The sequence below is a fragment of the Brassica napus genome, chromosome C7 (assembly GCF_020379485.1).
Source record: "Brassica napus cultivar Da-Ae chromosome C7, Da-Ae, whole genome shotgun sequence".
NCBI lineage: Eukaryota > Viridiplantae > Streptophyta > Magnoliopsida > Brassicales > Brassicaceae > Brassica > Brassica napus.
Window position 1 is genome coordinate 19,719,929 of NC_063450.1, and position 14,332 is coordinate 19,734,260.

The 14,332-nt window shown below is 31.0% G+C and overlaps 1 protein-coding gene across 1 annotated transcript; it reads right to left on the reverse strand.

Moving 5' to 3' along the window:
- Positions 1-1,894: 1,894 nt before the first annotated feature.
- Positions 1,895-4,564, reverse strand: LOC106422030 (berberine bridge enzyme-like 13). Its single transcript, XM_013862857.3, has 3 exons — positions 3,993-4,564; positions 2,714-3,200; positions 1,895-2,588 (listed from the first exon to the last, which is right to left on the reverse strand). Exons 1-3 carry the CDS (start codon positions 4,547-4,549, stop codon positions 1,968-1,970), a joined length of 1,665 nt encoding a protein of 554 aa, XP_013718311.3. The 5' UTR covers positions 4,550-4,564; the 3' UTR covers positions 1,895-1,967.
- Positions 4,565-14,332: the final 9,768 nt, after the last annotated feature.

The window sequence follows — 14,332 nt, forward strand, 5'->3', positions numbered from 1 at the left end:
AAACGCCACTTTATTAACATAAACTGAAAGTTTTTCATGTAAACAAATGATGTTCTTAACCACAACTCTCACTCAAACCAAACATCAATAGTTATGTACAAACTTCTCATAATCTGTAAAGTTAATCTCGTTTCAAACGTATTTATACCAAAGACTAATTCACTACAAAACTCAACTTAAGATACTATGATCTAACAAATGCTAACCTTAGTTGTAAATGTATTGTTAACGAGAAAATGATAGAGCTTTTAGAAGAATGAAAGATTGAACACAACAACACACATAGGTTGGAAACAACATCATATTACACAATCTAACTATATGAAACAATCAAACTAAAAAAAATCTTAATCTGAGACAAATAAATCATTTATAAGAAAAGAAATAGGATCAATGAGATCAAAATCGCTTTTTAAAGAGCAATGTCATGAGCTCGTATTCTCCGAAAAGCCAATCCAAATGTCTCTGTAAATGAAGCTTCATGAAACTCATGTTTTGTACTCTGATTCTTCTTTCTGTTTGATTCAAACAACAAAACAAGCTCACATTTCTCATCGATGGTTTTAACTTTTCAAACCCCTAAATTTTTTATTGAACACCCTTAGGGCATAAGTAGTGGGAGTACCTCAAAAGTTAATATAAAAAAACTGAAAATGTAGGAGAGAGACACATATTTAATGAAGATCGATTGGTCATTAAGGTACCCAAGAAGCAATGATGATAAAGTTTCGAACACATGGCAATGTTTTAATGGTGTAAAAATTAAAAAGAAATAAATTATAATTATATCATTAATTACTAATATTTTATTATTTTCTAAGAAATCCACTCACTTTCATTCGGGTTGCTCTTAGTAAAATTGAGCTTTGTTGTCATAAAGTCATTGATAATAAGTTTGGAAACTTACCGGTAATTACGTAGACTGGGTCACGTGTTCTCTGGCGAAACTGGCTTTGATGAGTGAAACAACACCTATATTGTGTGTTTCATTGTAGGCATGGACATAAAATCCGGAACCCGAAATCCGAACCGAACCCGAACTGAAAAACCGACCCGTTATCCGACCAGAAACGTAAAAATATCCGAACGGATCTTATAGGGTGGTATAAAAAATATCCGAACCCGAAGTGTTATTAACCGAACTCGAATGGGTAACCCGAAAAATCCGAAATTAATAGTCAATATAAATATTTTGAAATATATATAAGTATTCCAATTATTAAATTCAATATTTGTGGTAATATTATATACAATAATAAATATTAAAATTCTAATAAATGCTTTAAGTACACAATTAGTTATAAATAAGCATTTTATAATTTGCTCATTGAAAGAAAAAGTCTACTCTCTATAATGCAATACATATTTTTTACAAATGATGTTTGTTTTTATGTTTGATTTAACATTTTATTGTTATTTTATCAATTTTATATGTGATAGATTAATTTTTATTTAATTTAGATGTTTTTCTTTATGTTTTACTTCAAAAATTATTTTTTACTTTGGTTATATCCGAACCGAACCGATATAACCCGAATCCGTACGATATATGATTACTTTATGGGTTTTATGATGCAATATAATTTTGAACCGAACCCGAAGTGTTATTATCCGAACCCGATTCGTACTAATAAAATTTTAGTATGGGACCTAGAAGCGTAAACCCGAAAATCCGAAAACCCGAAAAACCCAACCCGAATGCCAACGGGTACCCGAACGCTCAGGCCTATTTCATTGTAACTTATAATTCTTATAATATTAAACCAGTTTGGATGTTGTCTAAAAAGAAAAATTCAACAAGGAATTAGATTTGATAACGAGTTTTGAATTACAAATGACATGACCATATTTTTGGTGTTAGAGCATTGACCATTTTTCAGAAAGAAAAGATACAAACACAAGTAACAAAAGCCTTTACTAAGACAAATTCCAAACCACACATTCTTATTATTGTTTAACTCAAAATTTCACTTAAATTTTGTAGGAATACTTTGTTCGTGTCTAAAGAAATTCTCAGGATCAAACTTAGCTTTAATCTTCACCAACCTCTCAAAATTTCCCTTGAAGTATTTATTCCCCCATTCTCTTGCATCGGTCCCTCTACCATTCATCCCTAAATCAAGATCTCTATAGTTCACATAGGCGGATCTTGGGTTTTTCGACACATACTTCTCCATGTAACTATACATATTCCTCATCCACTCCATATGCTTCGCCTCGCTAGCTTTCCCGTCTTGCCACAAAGTCAGCCACTGGATCTTGAACAATGTCCCACTCCTATGTGGGAAAGGTGTCTCTGTCTCAGGGATTTTCGCCATCATTCCTCCATAAGGATTCCATATAGTCAATGGTGAATCCTCTTCTAGAAGCTTTTTCCATAGCCCTTCTAGTCCTTCTATTGGAATTGGCTTTTCCACATAGTCTGACTTGGCTTTGAAGTAATTCTTGAACAACGATTTTCCAGCAAGTAGAGCTTCCGGTGGCGCGGTGCTCGGAAAACCAGCAATGTACATTACTGATTTGATCCAGCTTGTCTCTAAACAATCTTTCTTTTTTAGTCCCAGCTGTGGGAAACTCCTCTGCATCACCTATAAAAACCAAGGTAAAAAATGTTACAATCATAACTTCCTTTCTTAATTTGTAATAAAATTACTTTCATAAAACTACAATATAAACCCGCAGTTTTATTCAAAACTTGACTTGGTCTCATTACTTGCAACAGCCTCTTAGCGTCACCAAGAAACTGTCCTTGGTACGAAACCGAGATAGTTCTCTCTTTGCTCTTAGGAGTTTTGCTCGCCGGCTGAATAATCGCCCGGATAAAGAGATTTTCATCGAGCTTGTCTGCGACTTGTTGCCACTTGTACAAGACCCTAGTTCCGTCTTGCTCAAGCGTCTTCGTAACGGTGAACACGGTCACTACGTCCGGCACGGGAACAAGCTTTATTTTCCAGGCAAGGATAACGCCGAAGCTTCCTCCACCACCGCCGCGAATGGCCCAGAAAACGTCTTCTCCCATCGCAGCGCGGTTCAGGATTTTGCCCTTCGCGTCAACGATTCTGGCGTCGAGGACGTTGTCGGCTCCGAGTCCGAACTTACGCATCATTGAACCGTAGGCTCCGCCGATTATGTGGCCGCCGATGCCTAGGCTGGTGCATAAACCCGCCGGAAAACCATGGACTTTGCTTTTCTCTTGGATCCTTTAAACCCATCAAAGTAAACCGGTTTAAACCACAGCTCAACGGGCGTATTATGTTTTTGTATTTTGGTTCGGTTCAAAATGTTGGTTATATTTTAGTCAAAAATAATGTTGGTTACAAAACTAGTTATTTATCAACATCTTTTCCACATCTATAGTCCAAAGCATAAAGTCTACATATTATTATTTCAAATATTAAATATCCAATATAACATTAAGAGCACCCTCAACACTGAGAATTCTCCTAAAGTTCTTAATACTAAAAATTAAAAATTAAATATTTTTGTTAAAAAAAATCAATTGACAATTGAAATTAAAGATGACAGATAGATTGAGAATGCTTCTTTTTTTTTCTCTAAAAACTGAAAGAAAGTATATCTGCACATAACCGGTTCTGCTTCTCTCTATTAATTTTTTATTTTTTAATCTTAAGATATTCTGTCTAATATTAGTGTTGGAGCTGCTCTAAGAACCAGAACCAAAACCAAATAACCAGCTGGTTGATCCAAAAACTGCAATAGAGCAATGGATTAACCGAAATTTTCTTTGGTCATTAGCTTTAAAATTGATAACCAATGAAACTAGGTGTCCCAAGAGACGCAAGATTTATACTTTTGTGTAGATTCGAATATTTTTAGTGGGAACTTCTTCTTTTTCTCATAAACAAGTGTAACTTGAGGAATATTTAAATAAAATATTGTAAAATTAGTGTGGCTTTATAATATTTTAATCATTTTTGGAGGGGGAAAAATTATATAATAAACATGTGATTCTTTATGGGCGTATGATATACCTGTAATAAACCTCTCCAATGGAAGCACCCGCGTGTATCCACGCGGTGTTACTTTCTAAATCGACATTGATTTGTCTAAGCTTCGATAAATCAACGATCACAAACGCCGTTTCCATCTCCGAGACGTAAGAAAGGCCTTCGTAGTCATGACCGCCGCTTCTTAACCGCAAGTGAAGTCGCAGCTTCTTGGCGCAAACAACTGCGGCTTGAACGTGCGTTTCGTAAAGCGGCTCAAAAATAAACTCCGGCTTCGGTTTTGACGGCATCAAGTAACGGAGGTTCTGAGCCGACGTCTCTAACGCTTGTTTGAAGGAAGAGGCATTTAGGTCACGAGTGAAGAACGAAGAGTCCATCGGAAAAGAAGCGTCGGAGTTGTCGACCAGACACATCACGAAGTCTTGTTGGATGGTGGAAGAAGACAATGGGATGGAAGAAAGAGATAGGAGAAGTAGCGTTATGAGAAACATGTTTGCGTTTGTTACTCCCGCAAAGGCCATTTTTTTTTGTTTATTTGCTGATAAGGTTTTAGCTCTGTGTTTGACGAGTTTCATGTACATGTGTTGGGTTTTATATAGGCAGATGAGGGTGGTTTTACACGTAAAGTTGATGTTATAATTACGTCACACTCTTTTGACTCTTGTATAGTGTTTAATCAGTCCTTTACAGTTTCGAAATTATTAGGGTTAATATTTTGATGTTTACTTTATTCCGTTTTGGAATTGGATTTATCCCTTTCAGATGTCCATCATGACTTTTTTAGCTAGGTCATTTATGCTGGAACATATGCTGATTTTATGATCGTAATTTCTACCGTGATTATTTAATGCATCTAATAAAACCTCTAGAAAATAGGAAATAACAATCATTTCAATTCTAATGCACATAATACCTATCTAATTATTAAATTAAATTTATGTGTGTGAAATTATCTATACTATTAAAACATGATATAATTTTGGTTTTCTTCTAAATGTCCATACCTTTCAAGGCGTACATTGATTCATTAGGATATTTTTGGACGCTGTCATATTCTTTTTTTTTTAATTCTAGCCTTTCATTGTAATTAATTTCAAATCAAACATTTAATTTATAAAATATTCCAACAGAATATACACATTTAATAAATCACATTAAAATGAATAGTTAATATTAAATGGTCATTCAGTATTCCTAAAAAAATGAAGAATATCAAAACAATTAATGTGTTTTATCTATTTTGACTAATCTTACATGGCAAGCCGAATATGGTTGCATAATATTCATTTTAATATTTACCAAACCTGACATATATTAATAACTATTTATTTTAATATTTACCAAAACTGACAACTATCAATATAACTATTTATTAGTTATGATTTAGTATTTAAATATTAATATTGAAATATGTCAATCGAAAATCTTTTGCAATCAAATCATGAGTATCTTTTCTTTATTATCTATATTTAATATTTAAATAATTTATTATATTCAAAATTATAAGTTTACTATTATATATATTCAAAAAATTTGTAGTCTACTCCCTAGAATTTTGTCATATATATTTCATATTTAAATATATGTAACTGAATATGTCAATCAAAAAATTATTGAAATCAATTGACGAGATATCCTTTCTCCTAATTTAATGAATTCAATATTTAAATATTTATAATGAAACATTTCAACTAAAATTTGGGTGCAATCTAGTCACAAGATTAAAGAATAATATAAGCATAAGATTTTTAGAGAATTTATCAAAGAACATTCTATTTCAAAGCTTATGGTGAAAGCTAGGTCATTTAGAAACATGTACCGATCTACTGTATAAAAGATATTCACAGTAGAAAAATGAAGTCACTAAATTTTTATGATGTTAACTTTTTGATGCTTACAATTTAGATTTTTTTTTTTAGAATGTTAAGATTTTATATAGACATATATTTTTGATTCGATGATTCTGGTTTTGGTTTATGTGAAGATAAATTATCATAAATTCATAATGATTCATCCTTTGAAGCCAGCTATGATTTGAACATTCTTCATTTTCTTTATTTTTTCTGGGAACTAATTAAACAATTGTTTCATCTATAAATCTCATTTAAATTCATTATCTTCGCATTTCATATTATTTTCTCGGTTAGATCTAATCGTGATCAATGTCACAAATTTATTTCATTGGAATAGGTACAAAGATTAGTCGATCAGAGAATCCAAAACTATTTGACATCAACTTTTTAAACATTGGATTGTATCGGTAAGTTTTCTTGACTTCTATTTTCAATTTTAATAATAGTAATGACGTAAACACCAAATAAACTAGAATCGGTGTTACTATTTGTCGTATTTTCTTTTTTTATTTCTCATTTATTTTAATCATATTATTTAATTGTCAATCTTTTGTAATGTAAACTACCATAAATATTTGTCAGTTTAAACAGAATGACATAATGGCTTGCTGATTTAACTTATTGTACTTACAAAAACAAGAATTTTCAATAATATATATATATATATATATATATAATATAAACTTATAAATATTTGACACATTTATATAGAATTTGCAAAAGAAATAATACCAGTTTGAAAATGCGAATCAAAAACTAGTTAAGATGTACGTAAAGTTTCGGCTTGCTTCAATGTATCTAGTCTAACGCTTCCTACTGCCTTGGAATTTGTGAATTTGCAGTAAATCCTACTCCATCCATTTTTAAGGTTTTTACATAAAGATTAAAAAAGTATAAAATTTTATGTAGTTTATCTTGGTTACATAAAAGTAACATTAAATAAAATTAGTTTAACCAATAAGAAAAAAATACAATATTTTATAATTGGTCACAACTTTTTAATGACATTAAATTTTATCTAGAATAATGAGAACATCACATAATATGAAACAAAATTAAAATCCCTAAACACCACTTAAAGTGATACGGAAAGAGTAACTACTTTTTTAATTCAAATTATTTGTTTTGTCTTTCTTTGTTTTCTTCTCCCAATCATAAGAGCATGTTGCTATACGAATGACCCGAAACATTCATAATTAACATAAGCAGGATTAACTTTTTATTTTTTTGACGTCAAAAAGCCTTAATGTACTCAAAACTTGAGGTGATGTGGATAACTACACCGGAATAGAACAACCAATAAAATGTAACTTCCTATGGAAAGATCTAGTAATCTTAACTAAAAAGTCTGAAATCTGATTACGCACTCGTGGAACATGAATGATGTTAAAATCCGGGAAGCATATCTGTAGCGTCTCTATCCTTTCCAATTTCGTCGCAAAGCTTGGCCAGACATGAGGTTTCTTTAACATTGCTACAGTTTGTCCCAAAGCTCTGACATGTTGAATGTTGAAGCATGTTTTCCATTGCCCACTGCAGTGCTTCTACTTCCGAATGCAAGGCTGATTCACGTCGAGTGAAATTTCTTGTCCCCATAAGCAAGATTAACTTCTTTTTAATCATTTCTATGAAGACAAAAGAAACTAAAATGAAATCTGTTAAATCTATAATTTCTGTTATTGCTAATTGATTATGGTGTTTGAAAGTAGGCAATAATGTATGGTTTAAACTTTCTAGTGACAAATTGCATCATAATTTCAAAGATACTGACACCACCATCTCCGATAATTGTGATTTAAAAGTTAAAGCAACCTTCTTAAACCATCACAAATAGTTTACTCTTTTTTAATTTTTTTTTTAAAAAAAATTCTATAATAAAGTTCAGTTCTTCTCAAATAATACACTATTTTATAAAAATAAAGTGATTAACAAAATATAAATGAATTAATCTATCTATATAATAAATTCATGTTTATTCTATTTTAGAGTGTAAAATAGAAGTAAACATTACAGAAAAAAATAGACTATCACAAATGGTTTACACTTCAGTATTACATATTTTACAGAAATAATGCTTGGATAATTTGGTATTCTATACGTAACATGCTAATATTTTTGTGTATGTGTGTTGTTTTATTATATTTGTAATTTATATTATTTTTACTATATAATATTATAATATTGTTTTGTATAAAATATTAAATGTATGTTTTATATGTATTTGTGAAATTTTATCGTTATTTTTATTAATGTCTAGGACTATGATGCAAATGAATAATTTTTTTAATTTTTTTTTTTGAGAATCCATGATTGAACCAATCAATCCTCAAATCTTTATTTCGAGGTTTTTTCCCTTTAAAATAAAGTGTTGGATTGGAGATGCTAATGTCTAGTTACTCCTATTAATTTAGACGTAAAATCTGAATATTAATTTAATTTAAATATTAAATCCATGAGAATTGTGTAATTTTAGAAATAGACAAGTGGTTAATGATTCTTTATATAATGTTTCCTCCTATTACAGTATTTGATAAAAAGATGTGTATTAACACGATCAATATAATCCACTGTTAAAACCACCAAACCCGCCGACAGAGAAAAAAAAACCCCACCAAACCCGCAGCTTGACCATGCTTGTGAATGCGTAGCCGTTTCAAAGTCAACAAAAACGAGCATATGTTTTTAAAGAGTACGCCTCAGTTTTTTCAACTCGCTTTCACTTTAAGGAGATCCCTGAAAAACCTTATGTTTACATCCTATATATATCGGTTTTACTTGTAGTTTCAAAAAGGACTAGTGCGTCAAATAGTTTTGCTGATATTCTATACAACTTGAAATAAGTTTTTTTTTTGATAAAGGGTTTTATAACTTGAAATAAGTTATATAATTTATCTACTATGTTATTTTTTATAGACCAGATTTAAATATTAGACTTAACGATCAAATATCTACATAACCAAAAACTAATGTACGGTATTTTCGTTTTGTTGTCCAAAAGATATGTGTATAAGTAAAGATACATTATTATGTTTGTTGGATCCCAACGTGGGAATTGATTTGATTTTGGTGTAAGGATTAACTAAAACAAACATTAAGTTTTTTCTTTTTTGTCACAAATCCAAATACTGTAGTGAGATAAGTGGTGAGTTTTAGCACCAAAAAAGGTAATGGTGATTGATGGTATTTGTCGCCAATTTGGATTTATATGCAATAAAATAGCATTAACGGTCTTTGTCTACATGTTAATAATGCAATAACATAGAGTTTTTTTAATTAATCTTAGGGATTACATGTAGGGGTGGGCACGTAGTGGATAATACAGTAATTTTCAGTATTTGTGATTTGCTTCGTAGTTTGAGGATATCTGATTTTCTGGTTTGATTTGCTTCAGAAAAATATAAATATTCAGTTTTTCGGATACCCAAAACATTTATAGATATTTACGAATATTTACAGATGCTTATGAATATCTCATCCACTCTGTCCAATACAAGTAAATCTAAAAAAATTTATATAATTTTTTTCAAAAAAAAAATCTTTTACATAATAAAAAAAATTAATCATATTAATGAAATTATATATTCCATAAATTTTCAAAATTAATTAAATTTATTATAAACATTAAATTTTAGAAAATTTTAGTTTTATAAAAAAAATATGCTTCTTTCATAATTTAATATTTTCATAAGTAATTTTATTATTGAAATTATTAAAATTATATGTTAAAATAATAATTATATAAAATATATATTTACACCTCTCTATTTAATTTTGATATACTTTTATTTATATAAAAACGGAGCATAGCGGATAAACTACCCTGAAAGTTTTAGTATTTTTGATTTGCTTAGTTTATAACAATTATCTATTTTTAATATTTTGTTTGCTACGAAGACTTACGAATATCCAGATTTTTTTTGATCGAATTGAAAAAAATAGCAAATCGCATCAAATTTAACAGATAAAATGTCCGGCCCTAATTACATGCCTATAAAAGAGCTCAAATTAATCCTAAAGATTAGTTGTCCATAATTGTTTCCAAATCCCATTTATGTAATTTTTTCACATAATAACACATATGTGTCTCAAAACATTCATGCTTAAAAAAGCTTTAGGATCTCCATAGTTATTAACAAAAGTTTTTGAGATCCACACGGTTATCAAAATAAAAAACGTTTGCATTCTTTTACATATCCTTTTACATATGAAGTAATAAAATAATGATATATCTTGAATAATTATAATCTTATAACTATTAAATATATAATTAAATTGGCAAGAATATATAAAAATAAATTATTTTTATTTATTCACAATCATTTTATTTTAAGTAAATATAAACAATCATTTTTATCTATTTATATGGTATATAATTAAATTTAAATAATATTATTGGAGATATATAATATTTATTTTGTCAGCTGATATATAGTATATTTTCATATTACTATTAATAAATGACTCTTTCTACACATATAGTATTAAGATTATTTATATTTTAATAACAAAAATTAAATCATTATAACAAAAATTTCAATATTAGAATTTTAATAGTTTTAGTAATTTATAATCATTTAAGAAATTCAGTGCAAATTTTGAAATTAAAATATTAAATTTTTAATACTTCTTTGATGCACATTTCAAAGCTTTTAAATATTTATTTGGTATCTCGTTTAATTAAACGATATAAAATAAATATATCTTAATGTGTATTAAGTTAGACTTCCTATGATAATTTGTATCTTATTATAAAAATAATTTTACCCTTTGATCACAATACTTTCAATGTGAAAATTTTAATTGTTCTATTAATTTATATTCATATTTAAAAATTCAAAATGTAGCATATACAAAACTTTAAAATATTATTCTATGATTAATGTAATAGTTTATTCATTTGAATAATTTAAAATTAAACAAAAATGATATAGGATATACAAATTATTATCAAATTATTATTATTTAAAATCATTAATTGTCATATAATAATCGCATTGAGTAATTATGTAGCTTGTTATCTAGAAAAAAAGAGAATATTTTTATATATTAAAAATTACTTCTAGAGTTTTTTTTGCAAAATTGACCTAGAACTCAAAGTCAAACACAAAACTAACCTCTTTTTTTTTTTGGAAATTCGTTTTGCCCTATTCACCCCACAAGTTCATATAATTCACAAAATGTCATCAATTTTTTTTTTCTTTCAAAAATGACATTTTTACTCTCTCACCCTCATCATCTTCAAGTAATTACAAGATTGTCATTGTCATCAATACCCTAACCACCATGAACAACCAATTTGAAGCTATTAATGCTCCCAAAATCGATTTACCCTTCTTCTTTTTCCATTCTTATGAACTAAACACAACATATCTCTCACTTTCTCTCCACATTCAGCTAAAAAAACCCAAGATTTTTATTCTACATTTTTTATGGTTCATAGAGTCATAGAAGCTAATGATTCTGGGTGGGTCACTTTCGTTTGAGATTCTGTGTGGTTGGAGAAGCCTTATGTGTGCTAAGGAAGTTATCTCACCAATTTAAGGTATGAAATTGAGTTTTTTTTTCAGATCTGATCGTCCAGACGACTTACCTGGGAAGACGTCTGGTTGTAGACGACTTACCTGGAAGTCGTCTGGTCAACGCAGAAGTTATTTTTGCAATTGACTTTGAAATCTGTTTTCTGAGACGACGGAAAGTTAAGTCGTCTGATTTTGTTTGGTTACAAAAAAATCTCCAAGAACCTAGACGATTTACATTTCAGTCGTCATAGGTTAGTTTTGCATTTGACTGAATTATTTCAGAAGTTTGACTTTCCTGGACGACTTACATTTCAGTCGTCTGGTGAAAATTGAAATATCAATATTTTATTAAAACTAGACGACTTACAATTAAGTCGTCATATGTTAGTTTTGCAATTGAAAAAAAAACTTCAATATTTAATTATGCCCAGACAACTTACAGTTTAGTCGTCCGCCCGACGACTTACATGTAAGTCGTCCATAATTTTATTCTGAGATTCTGGTCAAAATTGTACGTTGTCTGGGCATAATTAAATATTGAAGTTTTTTTTTTCAATTGCAAAACTAACTTATGACGACTTAATTGTAAGTCGTTTAGTTTTAATAAAATATTGATATTTCAATTTTCACCAGACGACTGAAATGTAAGTCATCCATGAAAGTCAAACTTCTGAAATAATTCAGTCAAATGCAAAACTAACCTATGACGATTGAAATGTAATTCAGTCTTGCTCTAACTCCCGTAACACGGTCGATGAGCACGGAAACGGGCCAATGCTTCACACTACGGGCCAAAACTCCCACGCCGGTGTCCGTTTGGAAATGGTAATTAAATATTTTTTTAAATAAAATTTTTAATATATATATTTTTATTCTAACTTTCTTAAATGTTTTTAGGCAAAAGAGACGGGACATCTTCCGTCTCTTATGAAACTTTACGAGAAGACCCACAAGAACAAGGCGGGCGTATATCTTGCCATCTACAATGACGTGGTTGCTCGGGTTGAAGACCGCCAGACCCAGCTGACCCAGCAGTCTACCGACGGATTACCCGTCACCTTATCCACACTTGAAATGGATAAGATTTACGAAGAGGTAAATTTTCTAAAATTTTAATTTTTTATTATTTATTTAATTTAACTTTAAATTTTTACTAACAATATTTATTTTTTGTTTATAAGGTTGTCCTAAAAAAAAGGGACGGACGTTGGGGATTGGTTCCGTCAACGATGTTCCGAGAGCGACATCGTCTTATAGTCAGCGACGGGATGATGAAGTCACTGAGCTGCGTAACGAGTTGACCACGACAAAATCTGCGTTCACAGCTCGTGTGGGTGGACTCGATCGCTTCTTGGACTTTATAGCGGCCACAAATTCGGAATGGGAAACCATGTTGAGGAACATGCGACGACAAAATCTCATTCCAAGCGAGGGACCATCCGACGACACACATGCCGAGGAAGATGTAGACAAGAGGAGTGATGAATTCCTCCGGGCGATGCACGACTCTTAGTTCTTTTTTTTTCCGTGGTTGTATTATAAATTCAAAACTTATTTATATATAAAATATTTGCGTATTTATTTATTTTTAAAATTTTAAATAATAAAACGAAGTAGATTCGTAGCTAATCTACGACTTATTTACGTTGAACATTTACGAGGAAATCACGAGAAATGTTAAACGAGTATTTTACAAGAAAATACTTTCAAGGTATTTACGTGAAAATTACGAGGGAAACATTTCAAGGTAATTACGTGAACTTTACGAGGAAATATGTACGTGTCGTTTACGAGGAAATGCTTTCGTGGTATTTACGAGGAACGGTAGCGACATTCTTACGTCGACTGTCTACGTGGTCTTTACGACGATTTGTTTTCTTCGTTTTTACGACGAAATATTTTCCTCGCTAATTACGACGAATTAGCGAGGAAATATGTATAACGACGAACGAGTAACGACAAAACGTGTTTCCCCGCTAATTCCTCGTAAAGTCTCGTTTACGACGAACTCACGAGGAAAACCGCCCTCGTAAAATTTATGTTTTCTTGTAGTGCTTCCTGATTTTCAAAGTCTCTGATCGTTTGCTCGATTTCTTACTGCTTCCGAAACAACCCATCGGGGAATATCTACAGAGAAGAGAGCAATTTCGCTTTGTTGCTATCATCTTCGTCTTACTCCTCTACTTCCTCGTCGGAAAGAAACTTTAGACGGCAAATCCAACACGGAAGATCGAGAGAAGCGGATTGATGAAGGTTTCGTCAAGAGAGAGAGAGAAAGATGTATCCAAAATGGAACGCGTGTCCCATAACTCCTGATTAAGCATCGCTTTTTTACAGTAAACCTATTTTTCTTGTTTTTAAATCCTAATTAAAATAAGCACCCCCCTTAAGCAACCCGGTTGATGATGGTCTAACATGTTCATTTAAAACTCACATCGAGATGCTTAACCTTTCCAATAATATTATTTTATCTAGGAGAACTTGAAGATTTAAATCTGAGATATAATCTGTTTAGAGAAAGACTATAACCTGTCAACGCTTCCAGTTTTTAGTACAATGATGTTATCGTCCGAAACTCAACACAATGTTACTCAAGTTGCAGTTTTTCCATTTGTGTTGATTCATACTGCCAAACTAGTTTTACCAAAAACAAAAAGAAACCGGTTGGAAAGGTGGGGCCGTGGCGCTCTGGGTTCTTACTTCATAGACAATGCAAAATAGTTGAGACTTCAATTTATCTTGGAGCAGCTGCAATACAATTTACATGCGACAATGTCCCTTTCACGTGCATTCTCACGTGCCCAACATTTCGTTCGTTGAAAGAGAGAAAACCTAAACCCCTGACCGACATGGTCAGAGACTAACCTGAAATGAGCTGGTTTAGATATGGCAGCGGCCAATTTATATGGTTAAACCGATAAAGCTTCCATCTTTCTTTTTCTTTTTTTTTTTTTTTTTTATTGGGGGGGGGGGGGGGGGGGGGGGGTGTCAA